Genomic DNA, 15,119 nt, shown 5'->3' on the forward strand with positions numbered 1-15,119 from the left:
TGCTATTTTGTGATATTTATTAACTAAAAGCAGTCTTAGCCTATTGGATTAAGTGTGGGGCAGAATAATGGATAGAGGACAAAGACCTTTCCCCATCACTCTAACCCATTATCCTGTTTTATTTTCTTCCCAGCCCTGTCACTATATAAAATTCTCACATTTATTTGTTTGCTGACTTCACTCTCTGCCCTATCCCCAGCTAGACTAGTGGAGCAGTATCTGGCATGTAGTAGGTTCTCAGTATTTTCTGAATGAATGACTCAAAATAGCATCTCTACAGGAGCCCTTTTACTATATAGGTGTGGGTGCTGTGAAGAACACTGCAGTCTGACACCTCATGTGCCCTCTGGGAGACTATTGTGGTTGCTGCCAAATAGGAGTATTTACTGTGTATGTATTTATTGCCTCAACATCTCTGGTTCCTAGCCACCACTGGCACCCCACCCCCCTTAGAAGTGATCGTTCCCTTCTCGTTCGCCTCTTGACCCAGTTTTATTATTGCACCTATATCACAGTTGTCTGTCACCTCCTGATGGGTTTTTCTCCTTGACAAATAGAGATAGTGTCTTTTATATCTTAGGATCTCCAAGCACACAGAAACAAATAGAATATGTTGAATGAAAAAATGATTTAAATGCCTATGAAATATTTTCTGTATAATGTGGTGGTGGGGAAAGGGGTGATGATGGTGAAGGCGGTTATAAAATAAGATGATCAGCATAGGCTTCCTGTGGACCAGGCACCATGAGGGGTATAAAGCCTTCCTTGCTCAGGGGAAGTAGAAGTGCTTGGGCTAGGTGGGCAGGAAGTCCCTTGCGAGAAAGAGATGGAATGTGAGAAGGAACTTGATGAGTGAGTGGGAGGAAGTGGGCAGAGTCAGGGAATGTAAAGATTGGTTATGAAGAGGGAGGAAAGGTACAAGATGTGTTGAGTGGCTGCAATTTAATTTTTTATTTTTTTAATTTTTGGCTGCGCCGGGTGTTAGTTGCAGCACACGGGGTATCTTCACTGAGGCATGCGGGATCTTTTGTTGCAGTGCGCTGGCTTCTCTCTAGTTGTGGCGTGAGGGTTTTCTCTCTCTGGTTTTCGCGTGGGCTCTGGTTTTCGGCACACGGGCTCTCTGGTTGAGTCGCGCCAGCTCAGTAGTTGTGGCATGCTATCTTAGTTGCCCCTTGGCATGTGGAATCTTAATGTGCCGACCAGGGATCGAACCCGCGTCCCCTGCATTGGAAGGCGGATTCTTTACCACTGGACCACTAGGGAAGTCCCCGAGTGATTGCAATTTTACTAATCTGGCTGTAGTAGAGATTCCAGGTGGGGCAATACCTAGAGCTGAGGTTAGGAAGGTAAGTTAGGTTCAGATCCAGGGGACTTGGTGCTGGGCTGAGAACTCGGAGCTCTACCTTATAGACAGTGGGAATCAGTAAAATAGAACATCCAGAGATATTCCTTGCTTTCTATGTAGGTAAGAAATTCCTCTTATTCAAGCAGATTTGTGTTTTCTTTACATTGCAGTCATCTGAAGGCTCTTGCCATAATCCTGGTTAAAAGAGAGGTGCAAGGGTTAGTGTAGTTACTCGTTGGGAAGACAGTTCTTTATTATCTAAACATTCAGCCCTGGCCATACTCTTCATCCTTGTGGCACTCATAAAGTGATGGGTCTGTTGGCTTTCATTATGCCCACCTGTTCCCTCAGGAAGACAGGGTGGGTGGGAATGAACAGGGAACCCTGCTTGCCCTTGGTCGCAAACTCTAACCTGCCCTGATCGGAACAGCTTGCCCTGTAGTCCTGGTGTGCTGTCATCCTCCTAGGATCTGCCTTCAGTATAATCGCGAGGGTTTTCTTACCCCCTCCCCACACTGGCTCTCCTTAGGCCATATGCTGCGTGTACCTCTTTCCTGTCCACTCGCCTGCTTTTTTTTTTTTTTTAAAGGTTAGCTATTTGAATTTATTTATTTATTTATTTATTTTTGGCTGTGTTGGGTCTTCGTTTCTGCGCGAGGGCTTTCTCCAGTTGCGGCAAGCGGGGGCCACTCTTCATCACGGTGCGCGGGCCTCTCACTGTCGTGGCCTCTCTCGTTGTGGAGCACAGGCTCCAGACGCACAGGCTCAGTAGTTGTGGCTCACAGGCATAGCCGCTCCACGGCATGTGGGATCCTCCGAGACCAGGGCTCGAACCCGTGTCCCCTGCATTGGCAGGCAGATTCTCAACCACTGCGCCACCAGGGAAGCCCCCTACCCGCCTGCTCTTAGTGGAGCCCATCCTGCAGCAAGTTTTTGGAATTATAATCACATTTTGCTTTGAAAGACACTCTGAGAGCAAATAGTTATTTAAAAGACACATTGGCATACAATTGGCACATACACATTGGCAGTACAATTCCATGTTTGTTTTCAAGACTGTTCATTCATACATATTCATAGACAAAAGACTGGAAGGTTACATACCACATGTCAATAGTAGTTGTTTTTCAGTAAGGAGATTGTGGGTGATCTTAAAACCTCTTTTCTGCTTATTGTCTAAATTTTCTGCAGTAAACATATATTGACTCATGAGAAAAATACTCAACTTATTTTAAAATATACAAATCAATAGTGACTGATAGGAATTATCTGTATTGTTTTTCTCAAGAAGTTTCTGTGTTGAAGTTAAAGTAGATATTTCATGTGCTTTAAGTTTGAGTATAGAGTTACAGGCGATTTTAAACAAATGTACTAGAACTTGTTACAGATGGAAGTGACTGTGTCCCCTTCAGAGTTGTCACTTTGGAAGGACTTATACTTACTCCAAGAATGCTATTTCCCAAGATGTTTTTCTTTGGGGTTCGGGGATTTACTTTTTGTTGATAGTTTTATTTATTTTTTTATTTCTTTGACTAGCTGATAAATGTTGGTGGTATGAAATTTAAAAGGGTAAACAGCAACAGATTCTGACTGTTTTCTGATTATTTCTTTTATAACTGCTTTTCTCATGGCTGCAATATCGTACCTCTCTGAGGCTATTGTTGATTGTTTTGTTTTTTAAAGGTATGTTTCTCCATGCCCCACGTCCATTTCCTCAGTTCCTCCTCCCCCTCGCCACCTCCTATCTGTTTTGATCTCTGTCAGACCTGTTAGAGCCTTTCCTCAGATGTCTGGTAGTCCAGTTGTTTGCTGACGCTTAACAGTGGAAAACCAGAATTCTAACTGGAAGCTCTGAGCACGTGGAAGGGAGGGACTTGCCAACTTGGAGCCTGTGTAGGGGATCTGGGCAGGCATTGGTTCCGAACAGCTTCCCCCAAATTCTTATTATTTTAACCTCACTGTGTTCACTCCCAGGCCAGAGGTTCCTGGGGCTGCCAGATCCTGAGTCTTTTGAGGATTTAGCAATGTAAGTTGGGTTGTTTCTCCGTTTGCCCACTGCTGGGTGAGGGTACGATTTTCTTGGATCTGCTCAGTTATTACTTTTTCATCTGCTTTTCAGTTAACAAAATTGTATTGTTATTGACCCCTTGTTGTGTTGTCCATCCTAGAGGGTGTTTTTTTTTAACAATGTTTAAAAACATTTATTTATTCATTTATTTATTGGCTGCATCGGGTCTTAGTTGCGGCACGCAGGATCTTTCGCTGTGGTGTGTGGGCTCTTCGTTGCAGTGCGCGGTTGTGGTGTGCGGGCTCAGTAGTTGCAGCGCACGGGCTTAGTTGCTGCGCGGCATGTGGGATCTTAGCTCCCCGACCAAGGATCGAACCGGCGTCCCCTGCATCGCAAGACGGATTCTCAACCAGTGGACCACCAGGGAAGTCCTTAGAGGGTGTTTTGTTTGGAGTTTTTTTTTAAAAAAAACTGCCACCTTAATCCAGAACTCCCCGAAACATTTTCTGAATTTCCTTGCCCTTTTTTGGTGAAACAGAGGTCCTTTATAAGCCCCCATGGAATATAGTTCTCAGCTCTAAAGCTTTGCCTGTCTTGATAATTGACCACATTCACAGACATAGTTCTCAGTGACGGTTGACTATTTCCAGAAATCAGATGCATCTTCCTAAGTGAAGATTTACCACGTTGAAGATTTTGCAAAAGAAGTGCTGTTGGTTGTTGCTGACGCACTGGCTGAGAAGTAATGGATCCCGTGGGCAGGCTGGTGAGGAGCGTGCAGGGAGAGGAGTGTGAGTCCGGAGCTGGCCTTCGTTATGACACTTCTGTTCCAGTGTGGGGCTGTTCCTAGAAGAACGGGTCTCATTCCCACTGTGACTTGCACGCAGGGGGTGAGCGTGATGCGGCGTAGGTCTTGTATGTAGATGGATAATGCCCCCTCCCCCAGTCTGATCTGTTCCCGGAGTAGGGGTGTCCTCAGGTGGTTGTGAGCTCAGGTGTGGGGGACTAAGGAAGAAGTTGGCGCTTAGCTGGTGTCATTTTTCCTTGCAGGCTCCTGTGACGTTTGATGACATCACGGTGTATTTGCTTCAGGAGGAGTGGATGCTGCTGAGTCAGCAACAGAAGGAGATCTGTGGTTCTGACGAGCTGGTGGCACCACTGGGTATGGGCTCCCGTTCACTTCCCCACTGCCTGCATCTAGGTCAGCATTCCCAACCATGTCTGACTGTGACATACTTGAGAATTTTCTGGAATCCGACCATTTTTTTCCAGGCATCTTTATACTGTTTATCCACTCAGTCCCATATCTGACTTAACTGCACACGGATTCACACATCACCCTTTCTCTTTTCCACTTAAATTAGCCAAGAGAAGTGGGGAAATTGGGCGTGTCAAGGCTGGACCTGGATGCTTCAGAATATCCCAGCGTGCCAGAAGGGAAGCCCCACCTGTGGACTGTGGCACTGCAGGGTGGATTTTGTTTCAGTGCCCAGAGGACATTGGAGGTGGTGGGTGGTGGTGGAACGAGCATCAGATCTGCAGCCTGGAAATCTGGTCTCAGTCCCAGCTCTGCCACATGGTACTGACCAAGCCCATTAGCCTTTTCAGGCCTTGGTTTCTTTCTTCACAGGCTTGTCATAGAGGTTCAATGAAATAAAACAACTTGAAACTTGGTGCCCATGTAGGTAGTTTTCATCTTTTCTATTTTCTGAATGTCCTTTCTCTGCTTCTGTGGGTAGACTTCCTAGACCATGGACAGACAGGATTGTATTTCATCGTGTGTACATGCATGTGTGCTCTTTTCTGATTTCAATTTGATGACCATCCGCCATGCCTTTCTTTGCTTCTCTTCATCTTGACCACTGAGGGTTCTGGGGGCAACAGTCTCAGCTCTCTGTGGATGGAGGGGTTGTGCTCTTACTGTCTACTAAAAATGGTTTGAAAACCGATGATTCTTTTAAACCAGAAGTTACAAAGTAGCAGCTGTGGGCCAGATTTGGCCTACACCTTTTTTTCTTTCTTTCTTTCATCTCTTTTCTTTGGCTTCTTTAAAATATTTAAATAAGTTGTCAATATTTTGCCAAGGGGGGGTTTCACATAGAAATATGATTTCTGGCTTCTGTTGGAAACTGGGATGGTCTGGCCATGCTGACCCTGTATTCAGCTGGCGGCCCCTCCTGGACGTGAGTAGCTACCCCACACCCGGGTTCAAATCCACAGCCTCCCACCCCTGCCTGGTTTCCTCAGATCGTTGTCTGGTCCCGCTCAGCATTTGAGTTTGAGCCTCTGTTCTGAACCAATAGTTTTCATACCTTTTTAGCCTGTGTGACCTGGATCCGACCTCATAGTGCTTCTCTCTGTTCCTGACTCAGGACCAACTATTGCCAACCCAGAGCTGTTCTATAAATTTGAGCGAGGGCCAGAGCCGTGGCTAGCCAATGTCCAGGGCCAGAGGAATCTCTTGAGCCTCCACCGAGGTGAGTGCGGACCTGCCCCCGGGAGGAGGGGTCCTTAGCTGGAGGGAGGGAGCAGGAAGCTGGGTCCCAAGGCTCCAGTCTCATCCTCTGCCTCTCCCTGTTCCCCACCAATTACACACGAATGCTGTTCTTCCCCCAGCTGTCACCCCGTCTAAGATATACGCATCTCCCCCAATGTCGTTCTCCAAACTCTCATCTCCCTTTATTTTATTTCTACCTGAGAGTAGATGTTTATGTATAATTATATATTCTAAGTTCCACGAAGGCATGACTTGGTCTTACTTACTACTGTAGTCCCAGTACCAAGAACAATGCCTGGCACGGAGTTGCGTAGTAGACAATCATGGAATGAATGGGTGAATAAACAGATGGCTGCTAAATCCTAGGGATTGATGTTTGCTTTCCTCCTTGATAAGCATGTCCTGTTCAGGGATTGGCTTGCCCAGAGCCAGGCCAGATGGCCTCTGTCATTGCGTAAGATGACCGCGTTAACCCAGCGCCTTCTACAGGAGAAAAGGGAGGTGGAACAAGTTCCCCCATGAATCGAATTGCGGAAGTTTGCTCTCCCTTGTGATTTATCTCAGATGGACCACAAGGAGCCCTAGACGTCACAGATACTAATGTGTTTTGGTTTGTTTTTCCTGTGCTTGGCTCTTAACTTTGAGCCTATTGACTCTTTACTAGTAGCTTTGTGCTTCCGGGATTGGCTACAGTTTCGTAGACTGACTGGTCCATTGGCCTGGAGCAAATACTGTTGAGTCCTTGCCCGCTGGGCATCTGAACTTGATGGTGCATAATAAATGGCTCCAGAGGAGTTAGAGTTGTCTAAGCTGCATTTCAACCAAGGAGTGAATAAAGAAACTGCTGGTTTAGCTTAAAGAAGAAAAGTCTTAGTGACGTCATGGGATTTTTTCACTTCTTGGAAGGGTTGTGGTGTGAGAGAGGGCTGAAGTAGCACTCCTGAGGGGAAGGTACTCAAAGATGGATTGCAGCTCAAGGAAAACTCTGGGGACCAAACTGTCCGCCTGGAAGGTAGGTTGCTCTCTTGCTCTAAAGGTACGTGAGCAAAGTGCAGATGCCTGTCTGGCAGGGGTACCAAAAGAGGGGGATTCCTGCCAAGTGTGGAGTTGTAGTGTTTGCTTTAATTACCTTTTTAACCCTACCTTCTCTTAGTTCAGTGTTCTTATCCATAAATAAGTCTGCTCTCCTGAAGATTGTGCCACTGTTTTAGGTTGCAGAGATCAAATTACAGAGATCTCTTTTTGGCCAGGTATATCTGTCCTTTATATTTAAAAAGAAAACTGTTTTCTTAAAGCCCATTTGGTTTCTTCTGGGTTAGGCAAGGTGCGCCTGGGGGTTGGGGACTGGAGAGAAGAGAACACGGGTGTAGGCTGTCACTTTGTGGGTGTGGTTCCAGCTTTCATAGTCCATGGATCTAAGCACCTCTGTGAGTTGCAGTGACTCGACCTATAGGATTTCAGAGAAAATTCCATTTGTTTCTTTTTTCTAAAGGAAAAAACAAGATGGGCTTCATGGAAGAAATGGACATGCAAAGTCCCGCCAGAGAAGCTGGACTGTACCTGCCTCCTCAGAAGAAAGCCTGTCCTTCCCATTTCAGCTCAGAGAGTGGCAGCATCCAGGGCGACTGCACAGGAAGAAGCAGAAAACCGCTGAGACCCCGGTCCATCCAGAAGTCGTGGTTTGCGCAGTTCCCGTGGTTGGTCATGAATGAGGAGCGGACGGCTCTCTTTTGCTCTGCTTGCCGGGAGTACCCATCCGTCAGAGACAAACGGTCAAGATTAATAGAAGGTTACACGGGACCGTTCAAGGTGGAGACTCTCAAATACCACGCCAAGAGCAAGGCCCATGTGCTCTGTGTCAAGGCCTTGGCAGCTCGGGACCCCAGCTGGGCAGCCCGTTTCCGGAGCATCCACGGTGTGTCTAGAGAGGTACTGGCCAGTCCGGGGCACCTCTTCACTGCAGATTATCCCATATTTTACCCCCCAGGGCCTCTGGGGGTCTATGATAACGTGGCCCAGCTCCTGCCCAGCTCAAGAGCTGCCCTCGAGGACCCTGGAGGGAGTGGAGCAATTCCTGCATTGTACCTAGACTGCGTTCCTGATTTCAGGCAAAAAGAAATTGCTGATGACATCTGCGGCTCCTCAGACGTTAGCATTTTGTGTAATGACTCTGCTGAGCCCCGTGGCCAGGTAATATGTTTAGAATGATTGCTCGAGGGGCAGGATTCTGTACAATGTTACCATAAGCTGACACGCTTATAATGTGCTAGGTGTTGCTTTAAATGCTTTACACGTATTATCTCCTTGATTAATGGCAACAGCCGTACTATCGTCATCTCCTTTTGGCAGATAACAAAACATACTTAGTGGACCGGAATATTCTAACTTCTGATGTAAAGAGAACACCTAAATTCAGAACAGTAATCTTTATCCAGAATCCAGAACGACCACAGAACTCAAGAAATAATGCACAGCCACAAAACAGCCACAGAGCTCTTAAATAATCAATGTAAAAAAAATTTTTCAACGTTAACTTCGAAATCATGTAGCACTTTTAAACATTGCAAAGTTTCTTCAGACGTGTTCTTTTATGTAATGTCTTTAATGCTGCTATGCGGTGGGTGGAGCAAACCTAGTTAAACTCATCTTGTTGGGGAACAACTAAGACTTAGGGGGGAGTGACGTCGCCAGAGAACAAGGGCTCTTGTGGCAGTGACCTCCCCCCAGAGCCCTTGACCGCCAGCCCAGTGCTTTCCTTCTACCCCCTGCAGCACTGGTGGACCCTCAAAGACTCTAGTTCTCACCTCAGGTTTATTTTGTAAAATAAAATAGGTTTATTTTCTAATTTGGAAAATTGGCCTGCAAGGAAACTGTATTAATTGGAATCTTTGAGTAACCAGATCAGGCCCCTTTTCTCAACTCTTCCATGTAAGCGGGATTTTGCTACAAATCATTCTGAGTAACCCCTCTAGTATTCCGATGAGAAGAGCTCAGACGTTCCTCGTGCCTAGCATCGTACGTAAAGTTAGTAAGCTCGAATTTTTATGGAATCCAGAAAAGTGACAAAGCTCATTTCCCTTCATGTTCATGTTCCTTCTAGATTTTAGTATTAGAAGCTAATAAACAGGTCTAACCTTTTATAATCTGAATTCCGTTAGCAGTAAAGTGTGTGTTAACCTAGTCACTGAATATGAGCATCTTTAGTTCTTTTTTACTGCTTCTTCCTTCCCATCCTGGTGGGGCGCCTTAGCAGGGGCTTCTAGAGGCAGCTGGCTACCTTTGCAGTCGTGGGTGAGTAGAAGGCGCCCCTTGGGGCTATAAAGGACAGGGTGCAGCCATGAGGCTCTGCAAGACCCCTGTTCCTCAGTGCATTTTCCTTTCCTGCCAGGAAAGAAGAGGAAGGATCATTCCTCCCTTCTAGAATAACACTGAGGTTCATTTGGTTTTTACCTGCTAATTCTGGGCCACGCACATTTGCTTCTTTGACTTTCGGTGGATAAATGAATTCCTCAGAGCGCATCGGGGCCTCTCGGCAGGCTTCCCAGGAGAAACAGGCCTTGAGCAGGACCCCGGAGGTATCGCGCTGGGTGTCTGACATGAGAGGAGCATTGAGTGACTGCTACTCTTTGTTGCAGGATCCTTCTGAAGAGGGGCTGTTTGAGGAGGTTCCCGTGGTGTTTGAGGATGTGGCGGTGTATTTCACCCGGGAGGAGTGGGGCGCGCTAGACAAGCGGCAGAAGGAGCTGTACAGAGACGTGATGCGGACGAATTATGAGCTGTTGGCATCCCTGGGTAAAGATCCGTGTAGACCTTTGTTTGCCACCATCACTTGACATGGGAACCCACGAGGGCAGCTGTGGCTTGTAGCCGTCTTCCCATTTCTGCCCTCTCACTGTGCATAGGCAGAGAGTGATTGTATCTTTGCATCTCAGAACTCTCCCTGCTTTGGGATACTGTGCTTTATCTCCTCTTCATCCACCCGTCCATCATCCATCTTCCACCAAACATTATTAGTACCTACTACGTGCTGGATGGATGTGAACAAGTCACGGTCTCTGCTTTCAAGGGGCTGGCAGGTTTGTGGGAGAGACAGACACTTTAATAAGAAACTATGAAATAACACCAGCTCCATTAGAGATTCAGGAAAAGTGTCCTGGGGCTGCTGAAAAGAGTGACTTAATTTGGCCAGGCATCCGAGGGAGGGACAAGGACAGTCTTTACAGAGTATGAAATATTTTAACTGAGTTGAAAACCAGGTGCACAGGGACGGGCGTCTAGACGTGTCAGAGGTGGGGACAGCGTGAGCAAAGGCAGGGAGGCGAGAAAGGGCCTCCGGGAGGATTCCTGGATTCCGCCCTCTACTTTGTGCCAGGGCTGCTTCATCAGGGGCCAGCACGGAGGGCGGTCTCGGCCTGGGTGTCACTAGGTTATAGGCATTGGAGAATGAAGAACAGCATGTGCTGTTCATTACCTTCCCAGAAGAGGCTCCTCTCCTGCGTCTGCTTCTGTTCTTGTCTTTACCTCCTTTTTCCATCAGACACCCAGGATTTTCATGTGGCACCAAAAAGACAACTTTTCATCTTATACAGCTGTTAGTTATTATTTTTTTACTAGCATATATTGTAACAGAAACCTTGCAGAACAGGCTGCTGTACATAACTTAGGAATTCCGACAGCGACCTGTATCGTGGCTTCTACAGAATGAGAAATTGGGGTATTTGTGGCTTACCTGATGTCATATCCCCAGCTTACACACTGCCCTTTCATGTGCAGCTGAGGTATGGATTATTTTCTGAACATACTTGACCTATATACTACTTGTTTTTATCACTGTTCACAATTTTTAAATGGCTCCCCAGACATTCAGAAAGGCTGTGAAAAATTGTTTCTTTTATGAGGAGAGGTGCTGTAAGCGTGTTCTGGGCCAGGGCACTTGTACCAAGTGCACCTTCAAAGAGCATCACTGCCACCGACAGTGTTTAAAAGAGAGGGAGGGGCTTCCCTGGCGGTCCAGTGGTTAAGACGCCACACTTCCCACACGGGGGGCCCGGCTTTGCTCCCTGGCTGGGGAACTAGGATCACACATGCCATGCGGCACGGCCAAAAATAAATAAATAAATAAAAATAAAAAGAGAGAGAGAGCGAGAGGGAAATTCGCTTTTAAGAAATACATACCCGGGCTTCCCTGGTGGCGCAGTGGCTGAGAATCTGCCTGCCAATGCAGGGGACGCGGGTTCGAGCCCTGGTCTGGGAAGATCCCACATGCCGCGGAGCGGCTGGGCCCGTGAGCCACAATTACTGAGCCTGCGCGTCTGGAACCTGTGCTCCGCAACAAGAGAGGCCGCGATAGTGAGAGGCCCGCGCACCGCAATGAAGAGTGGCCCCCGCACCGCGATGAAGAGTGGCCCCTGCTTGCCACAACTAGAGAAAGCCCTCGCACAGAAACGAAGACCCAACAAAGCCATACATACATACATACATACATAAAAAGAATGTAAGCAGAGAAGAATAGCATTAAAATAAATAAATAAATAAATAATTTTTAAAAAAAGAAATACATACCCACTTACAAGAAGTTGGTTTTCCTTTGAAGGAGTGAGCAGCAGTGATGCCCTTTGCCCTTTGGACCCCTGTGGAAAGTCATGGGGAAAGTGGTGGGTGACCAGTGGTGTAACAGTGTGTCTCCCGCAACCTGGGCCTGACTTGGATTGTTCAGCCAGACAGCAGCATTTTCTTTTTAACTTCTGAATGTTAGGAAGTGGGGAAATCTTAACTAGGGAAATTAAGGGACAGTTCAGCCTCAGTTAAGCGTTGTTTGGATGAACAATAAGTACAATCACGGGAAGGGTAATTAATTTTGCTTGAGGGTTGAGGGCAGGAATCAGGGAAGGCTTTATAGAGGGTGGGGCTGTCCTCTTCAGTTGTCTGTGGAATTAAAATGGCTGCAGGGGTCTAGAAACGGAACTGCATGTGTGTGAGTCCTTCTCTACTTTAATTAGGTCTCCAGCTTTTATCCTTTAACTGTCCTCCAGTTGAGATGATTTTTCATGCTTGAGATATAAAGGCATTTTAAGGAGCCTTGAGGATATAACTGGGGCCAAACGTAAATGATTTGTATGTTCAAAAATAACCTTTTAAAGGGCCTCAAGCTGATAATTGGGATGTAAAACAGTGTTGAAATATAGTGGACCTGTCTAATTATTATTTTTGCTTTGACAAGGTTTTCTTCCTCCAATACTTTATCGTCCTGTGACAAGTATTTAAAAAATTGAAAACCTAATATTATTTGGCATTATCTTTTAATTCTTTTTTGTAAATAGAACTTCTCTTTGGCGTGGACTCAATTTTTGAAAAAGAAAACCTCATCATAATTCTTGCAGCCAAGAAAAGTTCTATTAGCCTTTAAAAAAAAAAACTCCCATCCATTTTTTTATATTTTTTGTTTTGTTTTGGTTTTTTTTTTAATTTCCTTCCTATTTATTTATTTATTTATTTATTTTGGCTACGTCGGGTCTTAGTTGCAGCACGTGGGTCTTCCGTTGTGGCAGGCGAGCTCTTCGTTGCAGCACATAGGCTTCTCTCTAATTGTGGCGGCGCAAGCTCAGTAGTTGCAGCGCACAGGCTCAGTAGTTGCAGTGTGTGGGCTCTCTAGTCGTGGCTGCGGGCTCTAAAGTGCGTGGGCTACCTGTAGTCGCGGCACGTGGGCTTTCTAGTTGTGGCGCATGGGCTCAGTAGTTGCAGCTCACAGGCTCTCTAGTTGTGGCGCACGGGCTCCAGAGCATGCAGGCTCAGTAGTTGCAGTGTGTGGGCTCTCTAGTCGTGGCTGCAGGCTCCAGAGTGCGTGGGCTCTGTAGTCGCGGCACGCGGGTTTTTCTAGTTGTGGCGCATGGGCTCAGTAGTTGCAGCTCACAGGCTCTCTAGTTGTGGTGCATGGGCTCCAGAGCACGTGGGCTCAGTAGTTGCAGTGTGTGGGCCCTCTAGTTGTGGCCGCAGGCTCCAGAGCACGTGGGCTCTGTAGTTGTGGCACGCGGGCTCTCTAGTTGTGGCGCGTGGGCTCAGTAGTTGAGGTGTGTGGGCTTAGTTGCCTCGTGGTATGTGGGATCTTAGTTCCCTGACCAGGGATCGAACCTGCATCCCCTGCTTTGGAAGGCGGATTCTTAACCACTGGAACACCAGGGAAGTCCACTCTCATCCATTTTTAACGTTTATTATCTTTTAATTGAAGTACTGTGATCTGCTTATATTGGGTGTTACAGGAAGCCTTTATGTTTTCTTTTATTCTTATGTCTGGAAATAATAATAGGCGCTTTTGCTGTTGACTGAACACCTACCAAAGGCTATGTTGAGTGTCTTGCATATCTGCTCTCTAATCCTTAAACCAAACCTGTAAAGCAGGTAGTAGTAGTATTTTCAGGTGAGAAAACAGCCCAACGGCTTTGAGAATCCAACCCATTTAGCTGGAAAATGGCTAAACTGAAATTCTTACTATTCCACCCATTGCATGTGCATTAGACTCGGCTAAAATTCCTGCTTCGTATATGTTTATTACCAATTGGACTCCAGTTCTTTTAGTTTCAAGATTTGTGCTAATCATGTTGTTAATATTAAAATAACAATAGCACCAAGGATAATATAAGATTATTTAAAAGTTCAATCAGTATTAGAATTTTTTAGAAGTCTCCACTCCTATCCCCAGTCCCCCTAGCAAGAGGGTTAGTAGTTTGGTCTGGCTGTCTCAGACCTTCTCTGTAGGTCACTGTTAGTGCTCTTGCCTCCGCCTCCATGAGAACTGAAGTGCAGAAAGGGGCTGATGCCCTGGGGTGAGAGGCTGTGGTTGCTTCAGCCCAGCTCAGGTCAGGTCATGGGTCTTTGTGGTCTGGTGGTCATCACGCTACATTGCAGCACATTCATGCCGTTGATTTCCTTTTGCTCTTATCATTTGAGGAAACCCAGCTAATTCTTCCGTTGCTCTTATTAGGATTTACAACTAGTAGATTTGTTCTTTTAGGTTTTATAATTATTGTACCTGTTTTTTAAAAGACAGTCTCAATTTGATGCAGTCAAATTTAATATTAATTTTTCGGTTGTGTGGCAGTTAAATTGCGTCGACTAAAGCTTTTCAACTGATGGTAGTTTCCAGGTTAGGTCCACTCACCTGTCAACAGCCTCCTTGGCCTCACCAGCTCTCTTCTCAATAGGACTGAACTTGCAGAGGACAGTCGTTTTGATTATGGAGAAAAGAAGAGATTTATGTTGTTTTTAATGCTTTCCTGTGTCAACCTCTACTTTTGTGGACTTGCTTTTGCTTAGAACTATTTATCACTCTGTAGAGTTCCAACTGTTCTTTTATTTCTGTACTTTAAATTCTGGTTTCAAACTTGGGCCATATTTGGTGATGTCTCTTGCTTCCCCTGCAAAAAAAGAAAACTCAGTTACATTCCACTGTTAAGAAACTAATATTTGTCAGTAACAGAAACAGAAAAGCCAGTATAGGGACTATGTGGTAACCCTCATTTTTACTAGGAAAGGTGTCATCATATGCTGAGTGGCAGGTCACTCACTTCAGGTGGGCAGTGTCTTTTCTCCATGTGAGGTCATCAACTACAGCTAGACCTCACATAGCTGGGGGAAGAAGTCATGTCACTAAGTGGAAAGCAAAACTAAGTGGGAGAGCCCTCAATGAGATGAGCAGGAGTTAGAATGGCTCATATGATGTCTAGGAGGCCAGCTGCTGTATGGTGGGCCATATATGGCCTCCAAGTGGGGGCCGTGCTGAGCTAGAGAGAGAAGAACCAAGTCAAGGTGCCAGAGTGGCCGTCTCCAAACTGATTCGTTGGCAGGCCTGCCAACCTTGGGCTGGAATTAGCCTGGAAGGATCAGAATCTGTCTTTGTAGGCCAAGCCATTTTTATGGGCTTTTGTGGAGTGTGTGTGTGTGTGTATGCCTGTGCTATAGTTATGTCTCCTTAGTCACTTTTCCATTACTAAGACATAGGAAAATCTGTTTGAAAATTCCCTTCTGTTTCACTTGTTCTGAAGAGAACAAAAAGAAAAGGTTTCTGGCAGCATTTCAGCCATAGTTTCAGAGAGGTGTGATTGGGGTACAGCACTTCTGGGGCCAGTGTGGTGGTGCTAGGGGCAATCAAAGGTGACCAATCCCCAGGGTAATATAACTTAGGCAAACACATTCAGGGATACTCAGTATCATGTATGTTTTCAGTAAATCTTTTAAAATATTTCTTCATAATTATGTTTCTTTAATCAAAGTAG

At 45.9% G+C, this 15,119-nt stretch overlaps 1 protein-coding gene across 13 annotated transcripts in view; it reads left to right on the forward strand.

The window, feature by feature from the left end:
- The window catches only part of ZNF862 (zinc finger protein 862), a 33,910-nt gene that overhangs the window by 2,479 nt on the left and 16,312 nt on the right, over positions 1–15,119 (forward strand). For 4 of the 13 annotated variants that reach the window (XR_014266940.1, XM_082473292.1, XM_082473288.1 and 1 more), the window contains exons 2-7: positions 3,320–3,371; positions 4,004–4,243; positions 4,404–4,515; positions 5,726–5,830; positions 7,343–8,040; positions 9,486–9,642. Coding sequence is in view for 12 of the 13 variants with exons in the window: in XM_082473292.1 (XP_082329418.1) it covers positions 4,169–4,243; positions 4,404–4,515; positions 5,726–5,830; positions 7,343–8,040; positions 9,486–9,642 (1,147 nt within the window). In the remaining variant the exon portion in view is untranslated. Of the gene's footprint in view, positions 1–3,319; positions 3,372–4,003; positions 4,244–4,403; positions 4,516–4,983; positions 5,035–5,725; positions 5,831–7,342; positions 8,041–9,485; positions 9,643–15,119 lie in introns of those variants that run through there. The other 9 variants (XM_082473287.1, XM_082473293.1, XM_082473296.1 and 6 more) reach the window with 8 other exon arrangements.

The sequence above is a fragment of the Balaenoptera physalus genome (assembly GCF_965194825.1).
Source record: "Balaenoptera physalus genome assembly, chromosome: 8".
Lineage (NCBI taxonomy): Eukaryota > Metazoa > Chordata > Mammalia > Artiodactyla > Balaenopteridae > Balaenoptera > Balaenoptera physalus.